General features: G+C 34.9%; 1 protein-coding gene across 11 annotated transcripts in view; it reads right to left on the bottom strand.

Moving 5' to 3' along the window:
* ITSN1 (intersectin 1) overlaps positions 1-27,312 on the bottom strand; it is a 104,271-nt gene that overhangs the window by 10,920 nt on the left and 66,039 nt on the right. For 9 of the 11 annotated variants that reach the window (XR_009155564.1, XM_058186893.1, XM_058186895.1 and 6 more), the window contains 12 exons: positions 25,887-26,134; positions 25,159-25,318; positions 24,595-24,800; positions 24,267-24,346; positions 22,270-22,436; positions 20,446-20,491; positions 18,155-18,276; positions 17,846-17,963; positions 14,232-14,423; positions 3,936-4,057; positions 2,845-2,951; positions 1,936-2,119 (listed from right to left, as the gene is read on the bottom strand). Coding sequence is in view for 10 of the 11 variants with exons in the window: in XM_058186893.1 (XP_058042876.1) it covers positions 1,936-2,119; positions 2,845-2,951; positions 3,936-4,057; positions 14,232-14,423; positions 17,846-17,963; positions 18,155-18,276; positions 20,446-20,491; positions 22,270-22,436; positions 24,267-24,346; positions 24,595-24,800; positions 25,159-25,318; positions 25,887-26,134 (1,752 nt within the window). In the remaining variant the exon portion in view is untranslated. Of the gene's footprint in view, positions 1-1,935; positions 2,120-2,569; positions 2,726-2,844; positions 2,952-3,935; positions 4,058-12,438; positions 13,927-14,231; positions 14,424-17,845; positions 17,964-18,154; positions 18,277-20,445; positions 20,492-22,269; positions 22,437-24,266; positions 24,347-24,594; positions 24,801-25,158; positions 25,319-25,886; positions 26,135-27,312 lie in introns of those variants that run through there. The other 2 variants (XM_058186901.1, XM_058186902.1) reach the window with 2 other exon arrangements.

Genomic DNA, 27,312 nt, shown 5'->3' with positions numbered 1-27,312 from the left:
TTGAGAAAGTAAGAAATATCAGCTGATTATGAATTGTATTTTTAAAAAGTTAAAATCAAACAGGATCTTCCTTTACTGTTTACATTATGTAAATTATCAAATTCTCTCTCTGCTTGTAAATCTATAGTATTAAAATATGTATAGCAGGCCTAAATTGCTTATACAAATGTTATCTATTGGTCATTGAGAAATAGAATTTTGAGCTGTCGACATTTGTTCATGCACCAGTGAGGTTCACTCATGATCAAAATTCCTAATCCAGTCTTTCTTGCATGAGCATGGTGACTAAAAGCCAAAGAATATTCAGTGCCTTCTCTTACTCCAGGAGCATAGACTTTCTGATTTGGGAAATTTTATTTTTCTCTATCTCGATTATTAGTCCAAGCACATATTAAGAATTAACAGGTAAACTATACATTTATTTTCCATAACACCTGAATGCACGGCAAGAAGCAGTGGGTGGAAACTTGTTAGAGGGAGATCCAACAATATAACAAAAAAATTTTCTTGATAGCAAGAACAATTAATAAATGGAACTCTTGCCTCCTGGATTTGGGGGTGTTCTGTCTCTGGAAGGTTTCAAGAAAAAAATTGGACATCTATTTGTCTAGGATAGTATAAGGATGCCTGTCTTGGGCAGAGGGTTGGACTAGAAGACCTGCAAGGTCCCTTCCAGTCCGATGTTTCTATGATTCTATGTAAAATTCAAAGTTTTCTCAAAGAGGCATAAGAGTCTCTAGTGAAGATTCTTCACCCCCACCCCCCGGCCTCACATAGACTAAGGATAGATTATTTCAGATACGCATCTGTTTTATTAGAGAAGCTTTGATATATCAGTATATTGGTTTTAAAATGTATTGTGACTATATTTATGTGAATTGTAATATTATATTGAGGTACTAATCCAATCTTTTGAAACTGATTCTGATATGTACTTGATTTTGCAACATATGCATGTTTTTACTAAAAACAGAGAAAAGAGATTTGCTTTAGATAATGATGTCAAGATACATTTCTGTGGATCTATGTCACAGAAATCTCAGTTTGGGATACTGAGAAGCTTTTAAAATTCTCAGTGTCCCAAGCTGATAAACATAAGGGCTTAATAAACACAGGCTTACATTAAAAGATACTGAGCAATAGTTTGCAAGAGATATACGTGCAGGTACTTCACCAATCTATTTGGGAGACTGAAAGGTAACATTCCTTGACTAGGTGTTGAAGGAAATGCTACGGAGAATGCACTCAACACAGATTTCCTCAGTTCTGCTAACAGCGAAGTATGTATGTACAACTAAGAGAAGAAACAGTATCCCCTTGGATATATCTTTGGACATGGAAAAATATCATATATCCAATATTTATTATTCTGTTCCCCAAATTGTTTTTCCTGGCTTCACCATTTACTTGTAGAACAGGTGCAGAATTATTTGTATTCCAGATAATGGCAATGTACAGTTTACTGTTATTTCTTATTTGTGTTCCAGATAACTGTTTAGGCCACTCCTTTGTTGGTGAGTGGTATTTATTTAGCTGCTGCTAGAAATTGGATGCTGGTTAAAACAGATTTGTGATCTGAAATGAACGGTTCTTAACAAACTCATCATTGTTGTGCTGAATCACAATTTGTTTTTCAAACTTCCTAATTCTACAAAGAATTTTGCCATGCTGTGTAAAAGTCAGTTATTTCGAACAAAGTCAAAAGACTCCTTTGCGTTTGGAATTGAATATGTCAAACTCTAAAGTATGGCATCCTTATTTAACTGCATGATTAATTCATGAACTGTGCAGTTGTTACTTCTGAGTCCTCTCTGACCAAATTATGGTCACTGGGAGAAAAATAGTATTCAGTTACAAAGCTGTGTTTCTGCTTGGCATATTTTAAATGCAGAAGGTTCTGCAAATAAAAGAGAAGCAAAGGTGACATTCTCTTACTTTAACAAAGTCCTTGAAGTCAGGCACTTCATCTGTTTTCTGTTGTATGAGTGCTGCCCCATTAAGCTGGCAGCTGCAGAATCGAATGTAGGGCTGCATGTGAGGAAGCTGTGCAGTCAGGATATCACCTATCATTTTAACTGGCATTCTTTCACCTGACATCTTTTTACGAACTCGCAGTGCTCTAAAAAGCAAAAAGTAAAACAGATATTTGGTTAGGTATTTGATTTAATCCCTTTACTAATATCCCATAAATCAAAGCATTAGAATATAAACAGTTGGAGGCCCTCCATTAGGAAAAGCTTTTTGAACCAGGAGAACTTTCTGAAAATTCAGGGATTAACAGCCTGTGGCTACTGAATCCTATTTCTGTTGCTCTGGGAATTTCCTCTGATCATTGCAATGATTTCCTTCCATTATGAGGAGAGAAAACTTGGAAACTATAGCATAAGGTATGAAATAAGTGTATATGTCAGAAAACAAAGAACCTGGAAATCTTCACAGAACCCTGCCCACCTATAATGCCGTTTCACCTTCAGAATTATCAGTACCTTTCAGTTCCCTAAAACAGGCCGCCACCCCTGCCTGCGGCCCGTTTGGAACTGGGTCGCGGAAACAGCAAGTGAACATGTGTGTGCAAAGCTCCAATTGTGGAACCTCCCAATTCCACTTTCAAAGGGGTGGGCTATTTTTTGCTGGCCATGGGCCACATTTGATATATTTTAGGGCAGCAACCCCAACCTTTCCGGCTTTGGAGAATCATCCTGTCTCCCTCCCATACACTGTTGGTCTGCAAAAATGATGAAAAAGAACATGATTTTAATTTCTATATTTTTCCTTTCCAAGGAAATAGAAAAATTCCCCAACATATTACAATACTGACCAAAATATGTTTACAGAATAACTTACTTCAATAGTTTAATATTGCACATAATAAGTTCTTTCCAGTTTACAAAAATCATAGCAACTTCTTTTTCTGTCAGCAGTTCAGAGTCCATCAGTGGCTTCTGAAAGATCTGAAGATTTAAATAAACAATTTAGAGAACTTACTCTGTACTTCATTTGTGCTCTCAGCTTAAGATCAAAGTACTGAAAATGTCATTTCCTGCATCACCTTGATAATTTCATAGGATGTAATATAGTCAAAGATCAGCACTTTAAAATCTCAGTAATTACATCAGAAGACTAGCTCAGTGATGGAAAACCTTTTTGCCATCATGTGCCAAAAGCGGGTGAAGCGTGGGGGGGTTGCATGCGCGCGTGCCCACACCTATAATGCAATGCCCCCCGCACATGCGCACTCCCCCATGCTGCCCTGTACCCTGCACATGTGCCTGCACCCCCCATGCATGTGTGCACGACCCCCCAGCACCCCATTTTGGGCCTAACAGGCCACCCTGAAGCCTCCGGAGCCCTGAAACGACTCATTTCCAGATTTCCATTAGGCCCATTTTTTGACCTCCTTAGGCTCCGGAAGCTTTCCTGGAGCCTGGGAAGAGTAAAAAAGCCTCCCCCGGCCCTCTGGAGGCAAGAAATGGGCCATTTCTGGACTTCTGGGAGACCTGTTTTTCACCTCCCAGAGCCTCCGCACGAGCCCTGTACTTACCTGCCATCCAAAACGGGCCACTGGGAGGGAAGGGGCGGTATGGGCGGGGCCAGCCGAAAATCAGCTGGCTGGTGCGCGGACATGCATGGTAGAGGTGACCTAGGGCAACAGCTCGCATGCCCGCAGAGGTTCACGTGCCATAGGTTCGCCATCACTGCACTAGCTGCTGAACTCAGAGTAGCCAAAACACAATTACATGAACAAGAAGGCTTGCAAGCATCAGGAAAATTTACCAATGGGCTCAAGTTCTAATTCAGGAAAAAAGGCACTTTAAGATCATTATAAATGTAAAGATTATCTATGTCCCATAGGCATATCTTATCTGTGTTGAATCTAGCAAGTAATAAATGAATCTGGGGAAGTGTTATTTTTAATAATGAACGATTAAGCTCACCTCTGTTACTAATTGTAAATCATTCACATAATTCTCCTCTGTTACTATGAGTTCATGAATGTACCCTTGCCGTTTCCTTTCTGTAGGTGTCAACATGTCTAGAAGATGCAAATCGGCACACCCTGAAAAACACAAGGAAAGAGGTACTATTTATTGTTTTGATTATTAACAAAATTCTGCATAAAATCCACATGATGATGTTTATTGATTGACTGTTGCTGTTGAAACTGCAAATAACTCAAACCTCATTCTCTTTCAGATATGCTCCATTTTAATGGTATAATGTTACTAAATCTGAAAAATGTATCCAAGTTGAACAATTTTAGATTGCAGAAGAGAATTTAACATGATTGAATGATTCACATATAAGCATATAAATGCTTTTTAAAGCATTAAACAGCACTACAGTAAAATTTGTTCGGCATTACTTTACCAAACTGTAAATATTAAGATTTTGAAAAAATGTGCCTTTATACTTTTGAATTGAAATATATGCTCCATTCACACAGTAGCCAAAGGAGGAAAATAGAAACATTTTGCTTAAAAGATTAGCACCTCATAGTTTCCATAACATGCGTGTGCATACAGCAGTTAAGAACACTGTACTCCAATTTGTACTTATATATCTATATCTTATATAATATATATCTTATATTTTTTGCATTAAAATATTGATTAATTGGAAAACCAGGTTTCTATATAGTTTTGTACATTCCGTTTAATAGAATAGAATTTGAATTTGAATTAATGAACAGCACCAGACCATGCATTTTAAGTAGGGCAGCTTACCACCTTAGTCAAAATGAAATTTAGTTTAGTTGATGACCAGCTAAAGCATTGTTTGCAAACATTCCTTTGCCCAGCAATACTCTGTATGTACTTTGTTTGATTGATTTATATCTCGCATTTCTTCCAGGAACTCAGGGTATCATTCATTCACGAACTCCAGTTTTACCCAAAATTCCTTTGTGAAGTAAATTGGGCTGAGAGTGAGTGAGTAGTCCAGAGTCATTCACATATAAATATACAATATGCCCAGGAAGATATATACTCTGAAGCAATCAGATACTATGAAGTTCACTTTTCAGTTTGGAAAACATATTTTTATTGTTAACAACCTTTTAGTTTAGTTTTACATTGCTCCCCTGCTTTGCTCATCTATATTGTAGTTTATTTTTTCAAGTTGGCATTTCATTATCTGTATTTTTTTATACTCTGATAGTTAAACCCAGAGCTCTATGTGGTTCTCAAAAGCCTTGGGTGCCTCCAGAGACCTCCAAAAGTTCATGCCTTGATAGAAATCACATTAATTGGGTTTAATTTGAATTACTTTAAATATAAATAAAATGAAAAATTTAATTGTGTCCTGACCTCGTTCATAAATCTGAAGTCCTTCCCAATATGCCTCTTGAAAGCCCAAACCTCAGCCCAAGGGGAAAAAAGTGAAGGATGTCTAGCTTCTTTCCAAATTACTGAATGCTGCATTAAAACCTGGCATACAAATCAACAAAATGTCAACAGTTGACTGGAGTATATAGAAAAAGCTTCCTAGGCCCAATGCCTACAACTCCAACATTATTTCTGAATCTCTTAAATCTTCTAGTACTGATTAAGTAGACCAATGGTCTGACATAGTATGAGGCAGTTTCTGAAGTTTCAGTGTGAAAAATAAGAAACATAATAATCATAAAACGTTTGGAAGAAATGCCCAAAACTAGAAAAATGGGTATTGTCTAATGTGTGTAAGAGTATAAGCAACATTATCTACTATTAAAATAATGTAGTAATGACAACTAGCCAATTACTACCTGATGGGAGGCAGAATACAAACTTATACTGATTGCTAAAGAAGGAATGTTTAAATACAATTTAAACTTTAAATTTAAAATTTACACCAATTCAAGATGTTGGTTATCACCTTTAAAATTTTTGGCATGAGTCCAGACCATCCAAGGAATGATCTCACCCCAATGGAATTGGCTCACTCCTTATTCCACAGAAGACCCCACTCAAGGAATTCTGATTGATGAGGTCGAGGAAAAGGGCTTCAAACCCTAATGGGGGCATTATTCTATGCTGGCGATAGCTAGTGGTCTAGGAGAAAGATCTTTAATCTGCTTTGTTTTTAACTTATTTACTCTCTGCTTATTTTAATATTTTAATATTTTGTACTTGTTTTTACAATGCAATACAAACTACCCAGGGTCTCTTGATGGTGAGATGGGCTGCATATTAATTTAAGTAATTAATTAAGGCTTTTACTCAATGATATTAGAATTCAATATTTTTTTAAATTACATTTTAAAGTAGCCTTTCTCAGATTGCTGGATTCCTTAACAGTATGTGGCTAAGTTGAACAGTGGAAATGATTAAGAACTCATGCATTTTGTAATTTTGCTTTTCAGAGACACTTTACTTTACTTTTACATTTGGAGCTCTAATGCGTCATATATCATTTTAGTTAGGTGTTGCATTTTTGAGGGTTTGCTCAAATTGGTTGTCACTTTATTAGTGAACTCAACTAATACTCTCTAGTTGTGGTGGACAACATTATCATATCCCATTGTCCTGGAGGAAGATTTGTGTTGAAAACCATGACATTTTGTTATTGTTTAATAACAAACATATTCCATGTTTGATAATACACCTGAAAAATATGGCTGAAACAATATGCTACCCTTTTTATAGGTTCCAATTTTTGGTATTGCTTTTAGAACTGCTGGTTTTTTATTTTTAACCAGAAATACAAACTTTTAAGAAGCAACACTGGCTCCTTGATATTAAAATGCTGTGAAGCACTGCTAATAAATAAATTAAAAACTGAATAAATATCACATTAGGCAATGAACCAATACATCTTTCCCATGGTATGAGTCAAGTTATTTACCGTATTTTCCAGAGTATAAGATGCACCTTTTTCCCCTCTAAAAGGGGGTGAAAATTTGGGTGCATCTTATACACTGAATGTAGCCCCACCCACCCACTGGCCCCCACCCTTTGATCTCTGCCTCCCAGCAATTTACCTCCTTGCAGCAAGCAAGAAACAGCCCATTTCAGCTTCAGCACAGCCTAATTAGCACAAGTTGATTGTGAGTTGGATCAGCCTCCCGACTCACAGCTGTTTCAGGCTGCAGGGATTGCCATTGCCTATTGCTGCGCTGGCCTCTGCTGCTTGCTGCAAGGAGCTAAATTGCTGGGAGCAGATTTTTTTTTTTCTTGTGCTAACCAAGCTATGCTGAAAACGAAAATGAAAGTAAAGCAGGCTATTTGCTGTTTGCTGCAAGGAGGCAAAATTGCTGGGAGGCAGAGGCAGATTTTTTTTTCTTGTTTTCCTCATCAAAAAAGGTAGGTGCGTTTTATAATCCGGAGCAGCTTATACTAAGGAAAATATGGTAGCTTAACTGTAACTAGCCTTGGATATTACAAGAAAACGAGGCAACATGTAAAAATTGACTACTATTCATTCCTTAGTATCATAAGACTCTAGCAAATTGAAAGTATCTGGAAATCTTCCTCCAGGCAATATTTCTTTTTGCTGTAGACCTTAGAAAGCTGATGTTTGATGCATAGACAGCTAATAATCTACCCAGGTTTGTACTTTTTAAATCCAGCTGACATACTTTATTACCAGCCTGCCGTCACAGTGATTGTGGCTATAGTATAATGAAGAGGCTTTGCATTAGGCCCTTTGATTTTTTTGGAACTACCAGCCTGATGACTATCATCCATTTTTGTTCCATTTTTCACATACTGCCTTAGTTTCTTCTCACTGCAGGATAAATGAGATTCCACATTGTAATTTGAGTTTAACCTCAATCCTAACCACTTTGTGCTCATCACAACATTCAGATTGTCTTCATTTTTGTTGCTTAGAGGAGTACAATTTATTGCACACAGCAGTGAACACTTGTAAAAACTACGTAATCTACATATGTAGTTTATACTCAAAAAATAAAAAAAATAGAACATACAGTTAAAAGTAGTTCATACAGCAGGATTAAAAAATCTTTTAGGTATGAAAATTATGACAATTAGCAGCAGAGAATATTAACCAGACAAAGATGACAGATGGGATCCATTAGTCCACAACTAACCATGTATTGCTGCTTCCCTGAAGAACCCTGGTAACTTTTTGTAACTGTTTTATACACTTAAGATACACTTTTGATACACTTAAGGTACACTTTTCACAGTATGAGAGAGTCCATTCTTCTAAAAAAATAAACTCTACAAGGATATAGATCTATTGTTATATAATGATTTCATTTTCTGTTGTCCATCAACTATTACAAAATTAAGTTTCAAATTTAAGTTATAAAATATCATACTTTCATTTGTCTGTGACTTTGAAAGGAACATTCACCTTTACATTAAAATGAAATTACGATACAGTTTCTTGCTATTTTTTTGTTTTCTCTGTTATTCTTAGATATAATCTAAAACGAATATTGATAGGACACAAATGTTAAGTTTTAAACAGGAACCATAGCAAAAGAAACTTAAAAGTGTAAAATGTTAATGCCAGAGGCCTCTATATGCATAAATTTTATCATGTCTTTTATTATTTTTATAAATAACTCAAGGCAACAAATACGTATAATTCTCCTTTTTCCTCCTATTTTCTCCATAACAATCCTGTGAAATGAGTTAGGGTGAGAAAGAGTGACTGGCCCAAAATCACCCAACTAGCTTTCATTCCTAGAGTGGGACTAGAACTCACAGTCTCCTGGCTTCTAGCCTGTTGCTTAACTATATTCTATCAGCGTTTGCAGAACTTCAACTCCAAACATCCTCCTCTTCTGGCTTCCTTTGGGTTGCAAGTTACCAGCAAAAGAGGTCTCCCCAAGATAGATATTTATCTAAAGGAAAATGACCACAATTCCAAATGTTATTACTACAGTCTAACTTGGTTTCTAGTAAATAAATCACCTTCTCTTTGACTTCCTTGTAGGTTTTCTTGATTCTCATCCCACTTTATTAAACATAATTTCCACTTGCACTACATGGTCATATTTTGAAATTTTAGGTTATATGCAATAAATTAAGAATTTATCTACTATTTTAAAAAAAATCTGAATGTTTTATCAGGCTAACAGGAAATCCATATATTAAATCTTAGATTATAGAAACAATAAAGTTCTATGTTGGTCTATGACCATAATGAAGATTTGATTTGAATAAAATTTTGTGTACTTCCCATTATTTCACAAATTACAAGAGTAATTTTAATAGCTCCTTAAAGCTAATCAGATTCAATTATAGCTTCACAAAGTGCTTTATGCCTTTTAATCATTTCTTGACAGCCCTCCATTTCTAACATTCAGCACCATCTCTTCCCTATTCGTAGTGCTATCTTTATACAGTAACAGTTATGCATGATTCAGTGGATATTTTTGAATTCTGTATAGAAATGTCATAAACCCATTATTGTTTTCATTTTATGACTTTGTGGATTAATAGTTCACATCATCCTCTTTTGATTTGTATGAATATTGTAAGCAGAAGCTATTCATTCTTAATACAAAAGGATATTATTCGCCCTAGCGAATACACCAATTTTAGATGAGAATTGCAGTGCAGTAATATTTGCAAGTGTGCCATTTTCACAGTGTGCTTTGTTAGAAGGCAACTGGCTGGTGAGTTCCTCTAATTCCTCTGACTTGCTAGTCAAGAGATGATGATCCAACAAAGAGATGATAGGTAAGAACAAATACATTCTCATCAGGCCCAATACGTTTTAATAAAATACTGAAAATTCTTCCATTCAAATGAAAAGATATTGAAGGTGAGGAAATTGCTTCTAAACACAACGTACTTTATTGAGTTATTGATCAAAAATGTAACATAGAAATCCAAAGAGAAATATCTCTTCAAGTCTTGTTACAGTTATTCATTTTAATTTTTATTTCTTTTATAGGTTTATAAATATTATCCTCTTTTAGTCTTAATTGTATCAGATTTATTATAACTGAAATGAAATATACTGGGAGAGAAATTCTCAGAGGAATAGATCCATATGATCTATTTCTGTATTTCAAACAGTGTTTTAAATTGATTCGTAATTATATTTTAAAAGATATTTATTTATCGTATTTTTCTATTATCATATAAATCAGAAGTTATGTCATACCATATAAGATTTCTTGTTCCCTTAAATTAAACACTATTCTTTCTGGAAGACATTTAAAAAGTTTCTACTGAAATTTCAGTTTCTTCTGGCTATAGAACCAAGAAGGATATATAAAATAAGTTTACTTAGAAGTAAACCCCTCCCCCCCATATAATCTATTGTCTTTCAATGCAAAAATGCATTAACAACCATATTTTGGTTCTTAGATTATCATTTGCTTGAAATGTTATTTGTAAAATAGCAACCTGGCCAGCTCCTACCCCATTCTGCCTTTGCTCAAAAGTCATAAGGCCTTGAAAATATTCATCTGGCTTAATGTACTTTCAGACTTGCAAGATTCTGTTAATATAACTCTACTATAAAGTAGTATTAGCTCATCTGGCCGTGTTTCCTCTCTGGACTACCTTGCAAGGCTAACATCAATCTTGCAAGACTAAAAGTACATTTCTATCTCCCCATCCCTTTTACAGCCCAGGAAACTTGGGAGGGTCTCTTCTGAGCCTCTTACCCCATCCACATTCCTTGTGGGGACTAAGTTGCTTTTTATCTGACCATTCCCTTGGCTCCATTTCTTTGTCTGTCTCCCAAGGTTATTTCCAAATACCATTACAATCACATACACCATTCTGATCATATCATTTATTTATTTAAATGATTTATGTTACCATCCCTCTTATGCACCATAATCCTGGGCAGCTTGTAAACAATAATACAGTAAAAAGTGTGAAAACTAGCACAAAAACTCCCAATGCCTCCCAAAAACAACACACCCCTCAAATCCAGAAATAACTTTAATGAGTTGTAGCCTCCTACTACTTCAGTGCTTGTGAGAAAAGTCAGATCTTCAAAGCTCCTTGGAAAACAAGGAGCCTATTGGATCCCAAAAGGGAGGGTGCTCCAAAGAGAAGGGTCTGCTATAATGTTCAAAGGTATTAAAAGCCTCTGAGAGGTGAATTACTGCTATCCCATTCATACTATAGGCCCCAAAGGAAACTGATTATGTGGATCTTTGCAAGGAGACAGCATCAATATATTAATGTCGTCTCCATGCAAAGATCCACATAATCTGTTTTCTTTGGGGCCCTCTTCAGCCAAACCACTCTTTCCACAACCCTTCCCCCAAAAGAAATGTTGAAGATAGGTCAACAGATATCCAGTATGTATGAGCTGAGGAATGGTATCTTGAGGATTTGTATTACTGACTTTTTCTAAGAAATAACAATGAGTCTCTGAAATATGCATTCATTACCAACTTAAACCTGCTCATCACGTTAGACAGCTTCAATTTAATATGCATATTATCGAGAGGTAACATAATAATTAATACTCAACAACCAACTAAGTCTGCCTGAATACCTAGTACATTCATTGTTTAGCAGGCTCTAAATTACGTTTCCTAACCCACAAATCAATGACTCTTACTAAATTCCTAAGGAATGAGTGTATAAAGATATCTAAGATAAAAGCCCGCTAAAATGCACAAAAGAATCTTAGTATGTTGACTGTGAAAATAACTGAATGTTTCACCATGGAACAAAATGCAGAGGTACATGGGCCACTTGGAAAATGGCCCTAACTCTGTAGTGAGATTCTTCAGTCCACAATGGTGGATTAAATTGTTATGCTTCAAAAAATTAATCGTCCACATGGAATATAGTGAAAATGCAATTTTTGAAATGCAAGTTTATTCCAACCTCTTAGTTGCTCATTGGTGGCAACAGTAATGCAATTTGCAATGATGACAATAATATATTCAAATAAATAGAATAAAAATAGGGTGAATTCAGGGTTCATTGCTTTCCCACTAGCAATTCCCACATTGATATTCTTCCCTTAGAGAACATTCTAGCAATAATTGGGCATGTCTTTAAACTCACTTAATACTCTAATTAGATTGTGTGTGTGTTTTTTTAAAAAAAACTTTCATTTAGGACATTCTGGAACTGACTCTAATCAGTGGATTAATTAAACAACCTTAATTTATATTGCAACAAATACAAAAGCTGGCTACCTAGTTGCTAGGAAATGAAGAAGTAGCTGTTCCACACCAGGTAAAGAAATTTTTTTAAAGTATGTAGCAACTTTTGAGAAACATGGTCTTAGAGAATGCTATCTCAAGAAAAAAAACAGTCTTAAGCTTTAATCAGATAAAAACTGAAATATATACAGGAAGATAGAAAGTTAGTATTGGCCATTTTGGCATTCCAGCAATGCTGATACTTTGGATGCATGTTGAAAAACAACCAGCTGTACTTGGAAATTAAAATAAGCCACTGCTGATGGTCTTTGATACTGCAACCGAAATACGGGGTATTCCTTTGAGATTAGCGTCACTAAACTAAATTCAATAGATACGCAGGAACAAGAACACAGAGACATTTAGTCTAGCTTTTATAGGAAGAATTTAATTATCTATACATGTAGCTAATTGTAAAGACTGTATTACAATTGTTAAAGCTGCAGGTTTTATATATTTATATATTTTACATTCATACCAATGAAAATACTGAAGTGCAAGTGTATAAGGAGCTTCTCTTGTTCTTTGCACCATGTGAATGGACATAAGGAATTACAACATTGCCAGCAGAAATTTTAGATAAAATACATAAACAAACGGAAAAAGTTAAGGTTATTAGTAAAGTTGCTATATTGTGCTTCAGGCATAGGGCTTTCCTTCCTATGTGCTGGCTGCACCAGATATTTAATTGAGAGTTTATAACTAATATTTAAAAGACAAACATAGCTTAGGCTACAACACATGAACATAAAATTTAACTGTAAGCTCCACTTAATGTTACTTGTATAAATTCCACAGTCTAGTTTAAAAAAAATGTAAACATTGGAAATTAATTGCAGGAAGGTATTTCTATACATTCTTTTGTCAAAATAAGATACTTGCTTAAAGGGTCTGTTCCATAGTCATTAAATTACAGTGATGATAAAACTTCAACTTGAAAAGGCATGTTAATTGTCAAGAAATAGATAAATGCTATATTCTTTTATTTTTATATAAAAAGGCAAAAAAACCCAAAGAAATCTGAGACACAGAACAAAAAGGTGCTTATTATGTGTAGTTACAAATAAACGTGCAAAATATAAGGTAATGGGAATAACTGTATTATACACTTATATCCTTTCTTGCACATGGAAGGAAATTAACTTCTTGTCCATGATGTATTTATACACACACACACTCACAGAGATACTAAAAGAACACCCAACATATAACAATACAAGGTACAAATACCTTAAGCTGAACTTTTAATTGAGCACATTTTAGTTTTCTTTAAACCAGACTAAATCCTGTTCTTTTAGTAGTACATAAAAAGGAAAAAGACAGACACCAGGTACACTGGACAAGTGAAAAACAAAAACAAAACAAAAAATACAAGTCTCAGATTTATGGACATTTGGAACAATTTTAATAATACATGCAGCATTCCTTGATAGTGGGTCTTTTTGCAATAACAAAATTGCAATGACAAAAATGCTTTTTTTAAAGGCTAAAATAGGCATTTTAAAATATTTATACCCTTGAAAGCACCTATGCCAAGGTGAAAAATAGGTGGGTAACTATGAAAGCCACAAAAGGACCCACTATCCTGTGTTTTTGACTCTTTTTGTAATTTTGCTTCTATATCTTAGATATTAAGTTAAAAACATTGCGATTACATGCAACTAATGTAAAATGAGGTAAACTGCTCTGCAGTGTGTTCTTCTACTCAGAAGGCAGTAGATGATCATGCTGGAAGTCACATGATCAAGGCTGCATCTCCCATCATCCCTCTGGACAGTGATATGGGATAGTGGGTCTCTTTGAGGACTTTCAAGCCTGAGTGGGGGATGGACAACATATGATTCCTAGAAAAAGGAGGAAAACAACACATAAGCAAAACAAAACAATGAGCAAAATTCAAGCTAGGAAAATGAGCCAGGCATGTAAACAGCATGGTGCAAAATGATAAAGGTATCATGCTACAAGGGAAATGGAACTCAAAACCAACACAAACTTAGGCTTGCAATATAGAAGGTCTTCAAAGAGAGTTAGGCAAATATATAGCACAGCCAAGCTCCACATTCTGCAAAACACAGCAGAGTTATAGCAATGCTGCATGTTTCTTTTTAAATACTGTCTTAAGCAACTATTGAGAAAAAGAATCACTCACATTGCTGGCTTGGATCCATATCAGTTGTCAATTTCACATAGTTGGATGGGAAGAGACCCACATGCCCATTCACTTCTCCTTTCCACCAATCAGGGTCTTCTTTATTAAGGACATTAATGATCTGGCCTTTGTTGAATGCTAGTTCATCATCATTTTGTGCAATGTAGTCATACATACCAATCACTTGGCACACTGTAAAACAATAAACAATTAGCAAGGCTAGAGATTTTCATAAAGGAAAAAAAATATCTACAAGAGACATGTCAATACCTGCATCACTCACAGGCCTACACCTCATAATATAACTTGCACACAAATCAGCAGTCCCATGGTACATTCAGAACTCTTGCTTCCCAAAGCTTTGGTATCAAAGTCATGGTAGGTTGGTTCTATGTATTTATTTATTTGATTTATGTATTTATGTTATTTGATTTCTAATGCTGCTTACCTGACAAACAACTCTAGGTGCTTTACAAGAGCATTAAAAACAGTAACATCAAAAAAAAAAGCAAAATACATAACAAAAACATCATGCTGGGGACAAAGGCCCTATTAAATCAGCCTAGTTAGCCTAGGTTCCTGAGGGGAGAACCAGGTCTTTGGGTTTCTAAAGGTTATTAGGATTGATTGATCTGGAACTCAGGGAATAGAAATTGCTGTTCCAGCTGCAGAAACAGAGAAGACAGCCCCCTGGGTTTTATGAGTTGACACTGCTTGATTGATGGGTTCTGGAACATTCCAATTCTGCCAGATCTTGGAAAGACAGAAAAAATGTGAGAAATACGGACCTGCAAAAGTCCTGTGCCAGCACGATGCCGAACTTTGGAGACAAAAGCCTATTCAGCTCAAGGATGACACCCAATCCCATTCCAATCACTGGATTAGATAAGGATGAACTATTAGTTTCTCTTTCTACTCAATTCCCTTCACTGCTACATGGTCCTCAGTTTATAAGTACTCATTGTTCTCCACTTTTTACTTCTTTCAGAAGAAATTAAAAAGACACAGACAAAGCTACTATGCCTATGCTATAGGGAATGGAAAGGCAGTTTAAGAACTGAAGTATGCTGGACCAAACAAAAAATGCTGCTAAGGAGATTATGACAATGCGCGCTAACATCTACTAAGACAGGTGTCTTTGCTTTCTGTATTAAGCCACTTTCTTAACTTATTTTTGCAGAATAGTTAATGAGTCCTGCTGGTAAATACGCTGAAGAATTTCTAATGAGCAGAAGAGTGGATAGAATTCCACTAGACAGGATAGAGGAAAAGTGGCTTGTTCTATTTTTAAAAAGGATTGGCTTAAAGTCCAACTTCACAGAGGTTGAAGGCTTTTGAGAGCTGTTTCTTGATTTTTAAAAAAATAAAATCAATTGAAAAGTACTTCAAGGATTGTGTCAGCTTTGGAAGCCATACTAGGCTGAAGGTTGCACACGCTGCCACTTTCTCCGGTGTGGGAAAGTAGGAAAGGGGGGTGAGGGTTCAAGGGGCTATTAGACATAACAACATTCTTCCTGCTGTTCAAGGTCAGGCTGGTCTCGCAACTGGAGAAGGAGTGGCCGGAGTGATGCTTCGACATGGGATGGTTGAGGATTGGAGCATGTGACTGGCAGAGGGGTCATGAGGGTGGAGATTTTGGAGTTTGTATTACTGAGGGAGGAACCCGAATCCCCAGTTTTGGTTTTCATCCAACTGTGCCAGTTTACCTATGCTAGTAAAAGAACTTTGAAAAATGTTGGCTTCGGATCTTTTCTGCAGGAGGTGTTTTCTGGAACGCTGACAGATCGTTTATTCTACTTCTATTTATTCCATGCACCGACCAATGGCATATATGCTAACAGCTGATATATTAAGATGTTAAAATATTTTTTCCAACTTTCAAAGCAGTTGTCAATTTCCATGTAGCTAATTATAGGTATGTTGGATCAGAATAGAAAATGATCTTCAATGGGCAAGTCTTAATATCGAAGGAAAACTGTAGTCTGAGAGGCAACAAGTGGATCCTTCTAGGACAGTGATGGCTAACCCTTTTGCCATTGCATGCCAAAAGGGTGTGTGGGGAGGGTCGTGTGCGTGTGCCCACACCCATAATTCAATCTGCCCCACCCCCACGCATGCGCATACAGCCACCCCACTCCCCCCCGCTCCTGGCATGCGATGGCCCGGTAGGCCCGTTTTCCTCTCACCTGGCTCCAGAGTCTTTCTAGGAGTTTGGGGAGGGCGAAAACAGCCTCCCCCCACCCCGGAGGTTCTCCAGAGGCTGAAAATGGCCCATTTGCCAACTTCCAGTGGGACCGGAAGACCCGTTTTTTGCTGTCCCAGCCTCCAGAGCCTCTCTAGGAGTCTGGGGGGAGTGTGAAAACAACGGCACATTTGCCAACTTCCAGTCCCACCGGAGCTGAGCTCGTGTGCCTGCTGATATGGCTATGTGTGCCACCTGTGGCATGCATGCCATAGGTTTGCCATCACGGTTCTAGGAAATCTCCGTTCTTTTAGCAATTGCTGGGTGTACAAATAAATGGTATATTTTTCCATTCAGGTATGTGTATTATCCTTAGTGTGTGTATGTGTATAGGTGGCTGGTAAACTCAATCTCTCCATATATCAGTTTTGTGCACCATCAGACTTTCAATGACCCTTCTTGGAATGCTTCTGTTTGAAACTTGTATGAGAACTTTATGAGCTTGACTTTATAGGGAAATGAACAAAACAACCAACCAAAGTGTTTCTGAATGACTGACTGAATATAATTATTTCCCTTGACTGATACCTGTTTAGTCAATGTATCTTTATCTGAAAAATTCCTTAGTGGAATATTCCTGTGAAGCATAAAATATTTGCTTCTGATCACTGAAAGCAGGAATTAGCTGGTTATTTTGATAAAGATGCAAAATTGCCAAAGGAGAACTAACTTGACTACATGAGATTACTATATACAATGGCAGCAGATTCCCTTAAAGGAGTGTTTTTAAAGAATGTGGTAAAGTAGGTATTTTAACTCTAGGGGACAGATTTTATGAAGAGAATGCTCTGAAGAACTGGGGAAAATGTTTTGTCTATTAGACCTCTCTAGCCATTTGGAGATGTTGGAAGTTTTGCTTCTAGATATAATTTAATACGCCACTATATGGATCCTTTTGATTTCCATTTTGGCAAGCTTAGGTTTGAACATGAGTTTTTAATTCTTTAAAATTTTCCTGAAATTGGTCACTTGCATTTGAAGTGAAGGAAACTGTATTCGAAGCCCTTATGACTTCTGGCAGCTTTCTGATATCTGCATGCATATTTAAACTATGTTCAAGAAAATATTTGACAAAAAGTTCAATAATGATGGATAATATTATACGGAAGACAACTTGGCCACTCCTATTTATTTTATGTGCAAGTTATACCCAGAAAAGAGTACTGACAGCAATATTTTAGATATAATAAAATAGTCACTGAAAGAAAAAGAAAAAAAAACAGCGAATTTGTAAAAGACTAGCCAGTAACTCACTCAAACAATGCATCTGAAATGTATTTGGCTTTTTTCTGAAATGTATTTGGCTTTTAAAAAGAAAATGTTTTCCTAAGAGGGAATTCTGCATAGAATTAAATTCAACAATATTACTTACCTGAAGGTAATGCTGTTGATTTAGGGGGCTCAGTTGGTGTGATTTTACTAGTACCAGGGCTTAAGAGTTTCACATAATTAGCAGGAAACCATCCTATTTGCCGTTTTTTCCCACGAGCCTAATAAGAATGGAATATCAACTTAGTTTCAGCAAATCAGGAATACATATGTACTTACCTTACACAATACTAAACATGGTCTGCATTATTTTTGGGTATAGTAAATGAACTTTAAATACTAGTTCAACAATTATACAGTTTTCACTTTACATATATATGCGCAAAGTTCTAAAGCAACACCAGTAACTTACTTGGAGTTCTCCTTCCCACCAACCCCCAGGATTCTTCTTCCTTATAAGTATTAGCTGACCAGGAGCAAGAGTAAGCTGTTCAGGGCCTGTTGCTGTGTATGAGGCAATGACTTGAGCTATTTCTGTTCATATATTAAAAAAAATATTTTCATTAATCTGAAAGTTATATTTTGACTTCAATTAGCCACACATCTATTGTACTATCAATTATACCAAGAGACAGCCCATTTTACATATATACATAGACATATACATATATACATACATACATACATACATACATACATACACATATATATATATATATATACACACACACACACACACACACACACACACACACACGTACGTGTGTGTGTGTGTGTGTGTGTGTGTGTGTGTGTGTGTATATATATATATATATATATGTCGGGTTTTCTCCACGTAAAATTGGAAGTGTCTTGGCCAATTTTAGCCAAGACACTTCCAATTTTACGCGGGAGAAAACCCGAATAACCAAAGACCTACATACAAACATCTGCGAAAACCTCAGAAAACAAACAAATATATATATATATATATATATATGTATGTATGTATGTATGTATGTATGTATGTATGTATGTATGTATGTATGTATATGTATGTATATATAGTAATACATATACAGACACTTTTCATAACATAACATTGGGGAAAAACAGAACAACTGCATAAGAAAATACAAGCCATGCAGTCATTTTATCCTTCATGAGTTGCTCCAAAGGCCAGTTCAGGCATTCATGTCTGTACCCTGGCATAAGCATGAATATACAATATGCAAATCTATTATACAGGACCAAATTCATTATAAATAATTACTTTCTCTTACAGCACTAAACCAAAACAAGCCATTGTCTCTTTGCTCGTTATTAGCAGAATGGCAATAACACTGATCTCCTTTTCCTAGGACCAAAGAGGGAGCTGCAGGATTTCCTAGTGGTTGCAAAGGGAGAAAAAAACCTGACTTCCCATTGTTTCCATTGTAGAAATGATGATGTGATGGTAGAAATATATTGATCCTAACTCCTTTTATTTTGTTTAGGCACAACATGATAGATGCATCACATCCTTCTGGACTTTGCATAAAGCCTGCAGGTTGCCTACAAATGGCTTATGGTATTAAGTAATTCCAAGTCTCATTTTTGTGAGCTCTGAAGTCAATCCCATCTACACTGCAAAAGAATATAAGGCATCTGCTGGACCTATGAATTTGCTTTCCTGAAATATATTTATTGATGGTTGTTTTCTTGCTGTTTTTGTTATCTTGTTTATTTCATTTGTGGTTTTTCTTATTTTTTTCTGGATTTTTGTATTGTTGTTAGTGTCCCACAATCACTTGTATAAGATGGACGCCATATAAATTTAATGAATGAAGAAATAAATAAGGGCAATTTCCTAATTCCCTCCCTTGTTAAATTGTGCTAATTTTACCAAAGAATGTAGTATTGTAAATATAATAAGATTGTAAGATTTTTGCTAATCCTAATAAATTGCTTTTGTAAAGTACAATATCTAATTGTATGGGATGGGAGACAATACTGAACTGAAGCTTAAGAATCAATCAGAAAATTGCAAAAAGACAAGAGTTACTATAATTGTAATACTGAACCCTAAACGTACACCTCTCCCCCCAAAATTAATGCATTGCAATTTTACATTGATTACTACACTTTATTTTGCAAAGCTCTGGAGTAGGGATTACAAAGTAATTCCCCCCTTTCTTTGCAGTCTGACAGAACATAGCAGTTAACGAAAGTATATATTACTAACCATGAAATTTAACCCCACTTTTCCTGGTATAGAAATTTGACAGAAAAACTGAGGGACAGAGACAGAATAAAACTTTTTTTTCTTATTTAATCTTTATTGATTTTTTTTTAATTCAAAATTTGGATTATGACATATTTCCTAATATTTTATTTTTTAAATTATACATAAAATAATTAAAATACAAAATAAATTGGTATGTTTGGAAATTCATCAAAGCGGATTACGTTAATTTGAAAAGCTCATCCCTATTATATTTTTTAAAATCTTCAAAAGAAATAAAAATTGATTTTAGATTAAGAAAAAGAGACTAATAAAATGATTCATCTATCCAAAACAATGTATTCTGAGATATTTCCATTTTATTTTTTCAAATACAGAATAAAAATAGCAGCTTATATCTTTTAAAACATCTTGATTAATACATTAATTTGAAATTAGAAGAGTGAGAAATATTTTACAAATGCTACATCATTTTCCTCAGAATACAGTTTACAGCTTACCAGGTTTCTTGCTTAAACTTCCTGTTTTTCCAGCAGTTCCAGGAACCTTTAAATAATAAGCATAATTTTAAATTCAGCAGAAGAATATTTTACAAAACAAAGTTAGGTTAAAAAGGGTTTGGGGGGGGGGTTTGGCTAAATTGCCTGCCTTTCTATCTGGCTTTGAAGAGAGTAAGTAGAGTCCTTGAACACTCCTCTCTCTGTCAATTTCAACTCTGCCCTGACAAGCTGTAGTCAAACTCCACAACCACATGAGAGGAAGGATGGATACTTCAATACAAAAAACCAAGTCATGCTGAAAACAGATTGGAGAGCTTGGTGAGAAGCCAGGTTTTTTTCTTCCATATACAGCAGGGTTGTCTAACCTTGGCAACTTTAAGATTTGTGGACCTCAAGTCCCAGAATTCCCCAGCCACTCATGCAGACTTGTGGAGTTGAAGTCCACAAGTTTTAAAAGTTGCCAAAGTTGGCCACCTCTGATACATAGCCTCTTGCCTTACTCTGAGACACAGGCTGCCTTTCCCTTGGCTATCAGAACATTCTTTTCTCGCCTTGTATTGTATATCACTTAAGAGTTTTCAATTGGACAAAATGCTGCAATCATGTTGGTCTCCAGAATATCTTATATAAATCATATTAACTGCTTCTTAAATTTTGTATTAGCTGCCAATTTCTTTCCCCAAAGTATTATTTACTATTTTTAAAGCCCTAATGTGCTTGGTTATAGGATCTGAGAGTGCATCATCCTACAAGATACTCAGTGCTCACAAATGTCATCCAAGGAATCATGTTTTGAATGGCAACTAGCCTTTTTAGTTGTCATTCAGAATTAAATACAGTATTGTTCTTGATAGCTCCACACTTGTAGACGCCACTTCTTAATAAAATATGGGTTTTGCCATTCAAACTGGCATTTAGACAGTTTTAAAAACATATCACTTTCCATCGGCCTAGAAGTTCAATTATTCACTGAAAAATATTTATCTCACATGTCAAAATAATTATTATATTTTAATATAAAATGTTACAATTTCTATATACATATTTTAAATGTAATTAGACATTTGGTATTTATATATGCTACAAAGAAACTTAACTGATGTGTGATTTAAAAACCGAATCAATTTTTATATATATCTATATCTATATCTATATCTATATCTATATATCTATATATATCTATATATCTATATATCTATATATCTATAGATTTGGTTTTTAAATCACACATCAATTAAGTTTCTTTGTAGAAAATAGACTGAAACATGATAGAAAATAGACTGAACCATGATGATCAAGATCTAAAACAATAAGTTTGCATAGGTTGTATAAGTATTAGCAATAAAGAATTGTTAATACTGTTACTTAAGAAAAAATATGACAAAATAACTTAATTAGTGTTTTATATTAATTTCAGTTAGTTCAAAGAAAAAGTAACACTGTACACATGTTTACCAAAAAGTAAAGCCTGGTCAATTGTAAAATGGTTTAGCCCACAATTGTATACTTTTATACCCTCACAAATATATTTTCATTTTATGCTAAGACATAGAATACACATACAGTATATTGATGAATAATATTTTAAGCATAACTGATCCTCCAGAACACAGTAATTCACCAGAATCTGAAATACTCTTCAGAATCTGAAGAATATTGCCAATGAATAAAAAATACTTTTGATATAGTTTAGTTCAGCATATCTTATGTTTCTGCCTTTACCCCATCGTTATTTAATTCAATAGCTTGTAATCACCAATCATATTTGAAATTTTCAGTCACATAGCAAAATTATTTCTAATAAATATACATGTATGAATTTACCTCAGAGTCTTTGAGTCTAACATAGTTAGATGGAAACACTCCCGATTTTTCACCCAACATTCCTGTCCACCAATCACCATCTTTCTTGGTCACAAGAATTAAATCTCCCTGCTGAAATGTTAAATCTCCTTGTTCAGAGCTCTCATATGTGTACATAGCAATATATTCTAAAAAGCAAAACGATTTGGAAGTGAGAAAATGCTTATAATTAATTAATCTGCAGATTAATTTCATGCAATGTGGCATATACTAATTTCTGGTCTCGGATTTTCCCTTAAATAGGATTTTTAGTTGTCACAAATTTACTGCAGGTGGGTTCTAGAATAAAAAGAAAAGTAATTTCAGAGGGATTACTTCCCCTGGAAAAGCATTTTCTCTTAGCGTGTGAATATAAAAAAACAGTCATTTTGTTTCTCTGTTTAAGTAAGGAAATACTTCTGAAACAACGATCCAATGGGGCATAGGTTGTCTAGTTTATTTATTAAATTTATATGCTACGCATCTTACTGCCCAAAACAACAAAGTTTACAGTTAATTGCATGTTTTCTACTTAAACAGTTCTATTCTATAAATGAAAATTTAAACTAATATCTATTTTCCCTATCAGACAATAATTGTCATATAAAACTCAATGGCCCACAAAACACTTTTAAATAAATTTTGGATATCGGCAGCTCCAAATGCTGTTTGGAGCATTTGGTGTTCCAAACAGAATGTTCCTCCTCTGTTAAAGGGAAAAAGTAGAACTTCTGGTTTTTGGACTTTAATATACTCATCAGAGTGTATGAAGGCCTAACTATAATAACACTTCTTGTGAACAGTACACATCTTAGTTCTCAATCCAAAACCAAATAAGAAGTTTTGGGGAAGTTATTATAAAAGGTATAAGTGCTTTAACTTCTAAAGCACAAAGATCTAGACGTCTTTGAATGGTATGATGAAATGATGAAGAGAAAGAAATTTAATAAAAAGAATGCTAAATACTGCATTGGGGGGGATTAAAAATAAAAGACACAAGTATTGGATGATGGAAGCTTAGCTCGGTAAAAATGCATTTGAAAAGGATTTGGGTATTCTAGAACACAAGTTCAACAAGGGCCAGAAATGTGAAACAGCTGCTAAAATGCAACTGTTATTTTGGGATGTATTAACAAGAACATAAAGTCTGCATCCCAGGACTTATTTTGTATGGTCAGATCCGCTTGGATACCATCTCAAGTTCACACTTATAAAAAAGACACCAGCAAACTGGAGCAAGTTCAAAACAGGACTACCAAAATGGGGAGGAAGGGAGACACAAATTATCTGAGGAAATTGGATATGTTCAGATTGTAAAAGATGAGGAGAGATATGATTGTAATGTTTCGATTTCTAAAGAACAGCAGATTTGTTTTTCTGTTGCTCTGGAAGACAGATTCAGAGCCAATGGTTGAAAGTATCAGAAAGTAGCTTCAGGGTAGTTATTAGGAGGAATTTCCTGATGATAAAGTTGCCAATTAATGGAATAAATAGTGTCATGAAATGGCATGATTCCCTATTGGAGGTCTTCAGCAGAAATGCGATCTGTCCAAAATACTTTAGCCCACCTAGAAGGGGGTTCAATTAAAAGACCCCAAAAATAAATTTAAATATAATAGGCAAGCATGAAATAATTTAGACAATAAGATATACAAAAACTTAGCACATGACAAAGTAATGTTTCCCAAATGTGTGCTCTCAGATGTGCTAGAATTCTCACGCAAAATGTTATTGCTAAACAATAGAGTAGCTCTACAAGTAACAATTCTATAGAATTGTAAAGAGAATAAGGTAAAGGAAAATCTGGATAGAGCTTGGCTATTTTGTAATCCAAAACATTTACTATGCATAAAATTTAATGTATAGAATTTAATTTAATTTAACATTTAAGAGAACACTTATTTCAAATTTGCTCTCAGTTGCTATTTATAATTATTTATCATATAACAATTCACTATATTTCCAGTTAAAAGTCTAACCTTCTCCTGAAAATGTAGATTTTGAAACTGGTGATGTCCTCTTTAAGTTAGCAGGACTTTCTGAAGATCCAGAATCCAAGCTAAGAAAAAAAGAAAAGAAGAATCAATATTTTTTTTTGGCAGCTTATTCAGTGAGGACAACTCAAAAAGAATATACAATACATTGACCTACTATGTGTGAATATATATTGTTATTTCTAGATTATGGAAAAGTTACTTTTTCTCTTAAACAATCTTTACATACACATGTCCATATACATAATTATCTTAACAGCTGTTTAAAATAATCCTTCCATTACTATTATATATAGCAAAATAAAATAATTACCTTGTTGATTTCCTTATAGGACCTGATATAAGCTTCACATAGGATTTAGGAAACCACCCTTTTTGTCCTTGAACCTCTCCAAACCACCACATATCTTGCTGCTCTAATACAGTGATGATATCGTTCTTGTTAAAATTTAAATGGTTGTCTTTCTTGGCTCGCCAAGGATATAATGCTTGTGCTTGAAGTCCTTCTACTTTTTCACCCTAGTTAGATATTGAAGTTAGGTTGAGTTTATTTGATATACTATAATAATCAATAAAATATAAAATGGGCATGAGAAGGCACAACATTCATAGATTATTGTGAAGTTATCATGTACTGTGAAATTTCCAATGTATTTGTTTAGCATTACTGTGCATTCTTCAATTCAGACAGTATGGACCCCAAAATTCTTAAATTGTTGTTTTCCTGCCTATTCACGTAAAGTGAAACTATCAGTTCTATTATTTATCTAACCCATTAATTGTTTATTTCATAAAGCAAGAGCACAAATACGATACAAAGTACCTCATAACATTTATGCCCGTATGGTATTTATCTTACTCACAAATATCAACTCACCTGACCCAAAACAGGAGAAGGAGAGGATCCAGTAACAGTTGCAGGAGTAAACGCAGATCTTTGCCTTAACTGTCCTGTGCTTGGAACTGTAAGGGAAGGCTGAACTGCCCAAGCATCCCAGTTATCTGTTTCTTGCTTATCACTAGTAGTTGTTGGCCAACTGCATAAAGGGAGATGATGAATATAATCATTACCAGTTAAGATTTCTCTTCTCTCTAATCATGATAATACTGGATCGTTGGTGATTCCTGCATCTTTTTCGTTATTACTGCTATTCTGTGATCTTGTGAAGACATAAAATGTTCAGAACAGATATTCACCATGAGGTCTTGGAAGCCCTGGAGGCCTTATGCCACCTTGTCAACAGAGTGACAAAGAGGGAAAGGTACAATAGTTGCTTGGAATTTCTGAAGGCAATTCTGACCATGGATTTCTTTAAGTGGCTTGCATTTTTTAAAGTCTTCAAATACTTTTCTTTTTGGAATATTTTCTAAAGTTTGTAATTTAAAAACAGAAATTTTAACTGCTTTCTAAGAGCAGAGACTCAATTTTACTGTGCTGACCAATTTTCAAACCACTAATATGCCAGAAATTAAGGGCAGATGTGCTTCAGTATGTAAATTAAAACCTCCTGTGAAATTAATTGTGAAAGTGGTATAATTTATCTCAGTCATTCACTTATACAATTACCAAAAGGAAGAAAAATTGAAATTCCAATGAAATCATACGTTGAACTGAAGTCTGCCCAGTTGTTGCTAGTAGGGCTTGAATCTGTAGGAACAGGTGGTGCCATAGGTGTTGAAGGGGTTTCACGTAATGAAATTTTAGGTACAGATGTCACATCAGTTAGCTGCTTTATGGAACTTGGAATTTCATTTTCAGACATCTTTTCTGCATAGTTGGCAGGAAACCATCCTGTTTTTCCCTTCAGTTCACCTCCAAGCCATCCTGGTTCTCCAGTTTGGCTTTCATCCACCTATTCAAATGTAATAAGTTAATTCAAAGCATAAAACTACAACGATTTCGATAAATATTATTTTCACCAAATGCAGAATATTTAAGAATTTTAGAGCAATAGTACTATAATTAATGAAAAGTAAGTAAATCTATACTGACTGAAACAAAAAGCTTTGACAAAGCCATATTAACAGTAATAGTGAAAACAGATGGTATCCAAGAAACCAACCAGACAGAAATTCCAATTATACCAATTTAGGACAATATAATCTAAATATAAGAGACATGACATATATAACTGAATGCAAATAACAATAAAATATAAAAAATAAACTTATATTAAACCTGTATTAATATTTACAGCCTAATTATTTTCCTCTTATGCAACTATGCTTCATTTGCACCTCTATAACTGTCTGGCAACCCCACAAGACAGACCCAGACTTCAGAGGATAATTAGAACTGCAGAAAAAACAATTGCTACCAATCTGCCTTCAGACCATGACTCAGAAGTAGCTGAACAAACAATATCTACACTAATTTGCATCACATAAAAAGGTATTTAAAGACCAATGCTCTGACAGATTAGCACAATTCAAAGCGCACTGACGATGTCTCCTCGAATGGTGATGAAATGTTTGCAACCAAATGGCCAAACTCGGAGCTCAGACCAACAGCTCAACTACTAACCTGAGCTACTTATATTCAAATACATTTCAACTAGGTAATAGTGTATATTTCATTATTTATTAGATTTATATACTGTATTAAAATTTATCATAAAATATGTTTATTATACTAAGATAAAAATGCAAAAAAATACAACTAATTGCATGTGTCTGGCTCCTTGTTAGAAAGAATATTTGAACAACATTTTAAATTTTAAAAAAGATATAAAGAAAAGCATTCCAGAAGTATGCATATATATGAATGAGCTGAGAGGGATTGTTCAATGTTATATACTAGTAGGTAGTTCCTAAATTAGCAACTATTTTTAGTAACCATTCACAGTTATGACAATAATGAAAAAGTTTGCGAGCAATCTTTGCATTTATAATTTTTACAGGTCTGTAAAGCCATGCTATCAAACATCAAAAATGCACCAAAGGTAATATTGTTAGGCTGTTGGTCTGAGGCTATCCCACCTCCTTTACTTGAATGATCTGAAGCTGTATGGAAAAATACCATCTGAAACAG

The sequence above is a fragment of the Ahaetulla prasina genome, chromosome 5 (genome assembly GCF_028640845.1).
Source record: "Ahaetulla prasina isolate Xishuangbanna chromosome 5, ASM2864084v1, whole genome shotgun sequence".
In the NCBI taxonomy this organism is placed as follows: domain Eukaryota; kingdom Metazoa; phylum Chordata; class Lepidosauria; order Squamata; family Colubridae; genus Ahaetulla; species Ahaetulla prasina.
This window is presented reverse-complemented; position numbering and strand designations above follow the sequence as displayed.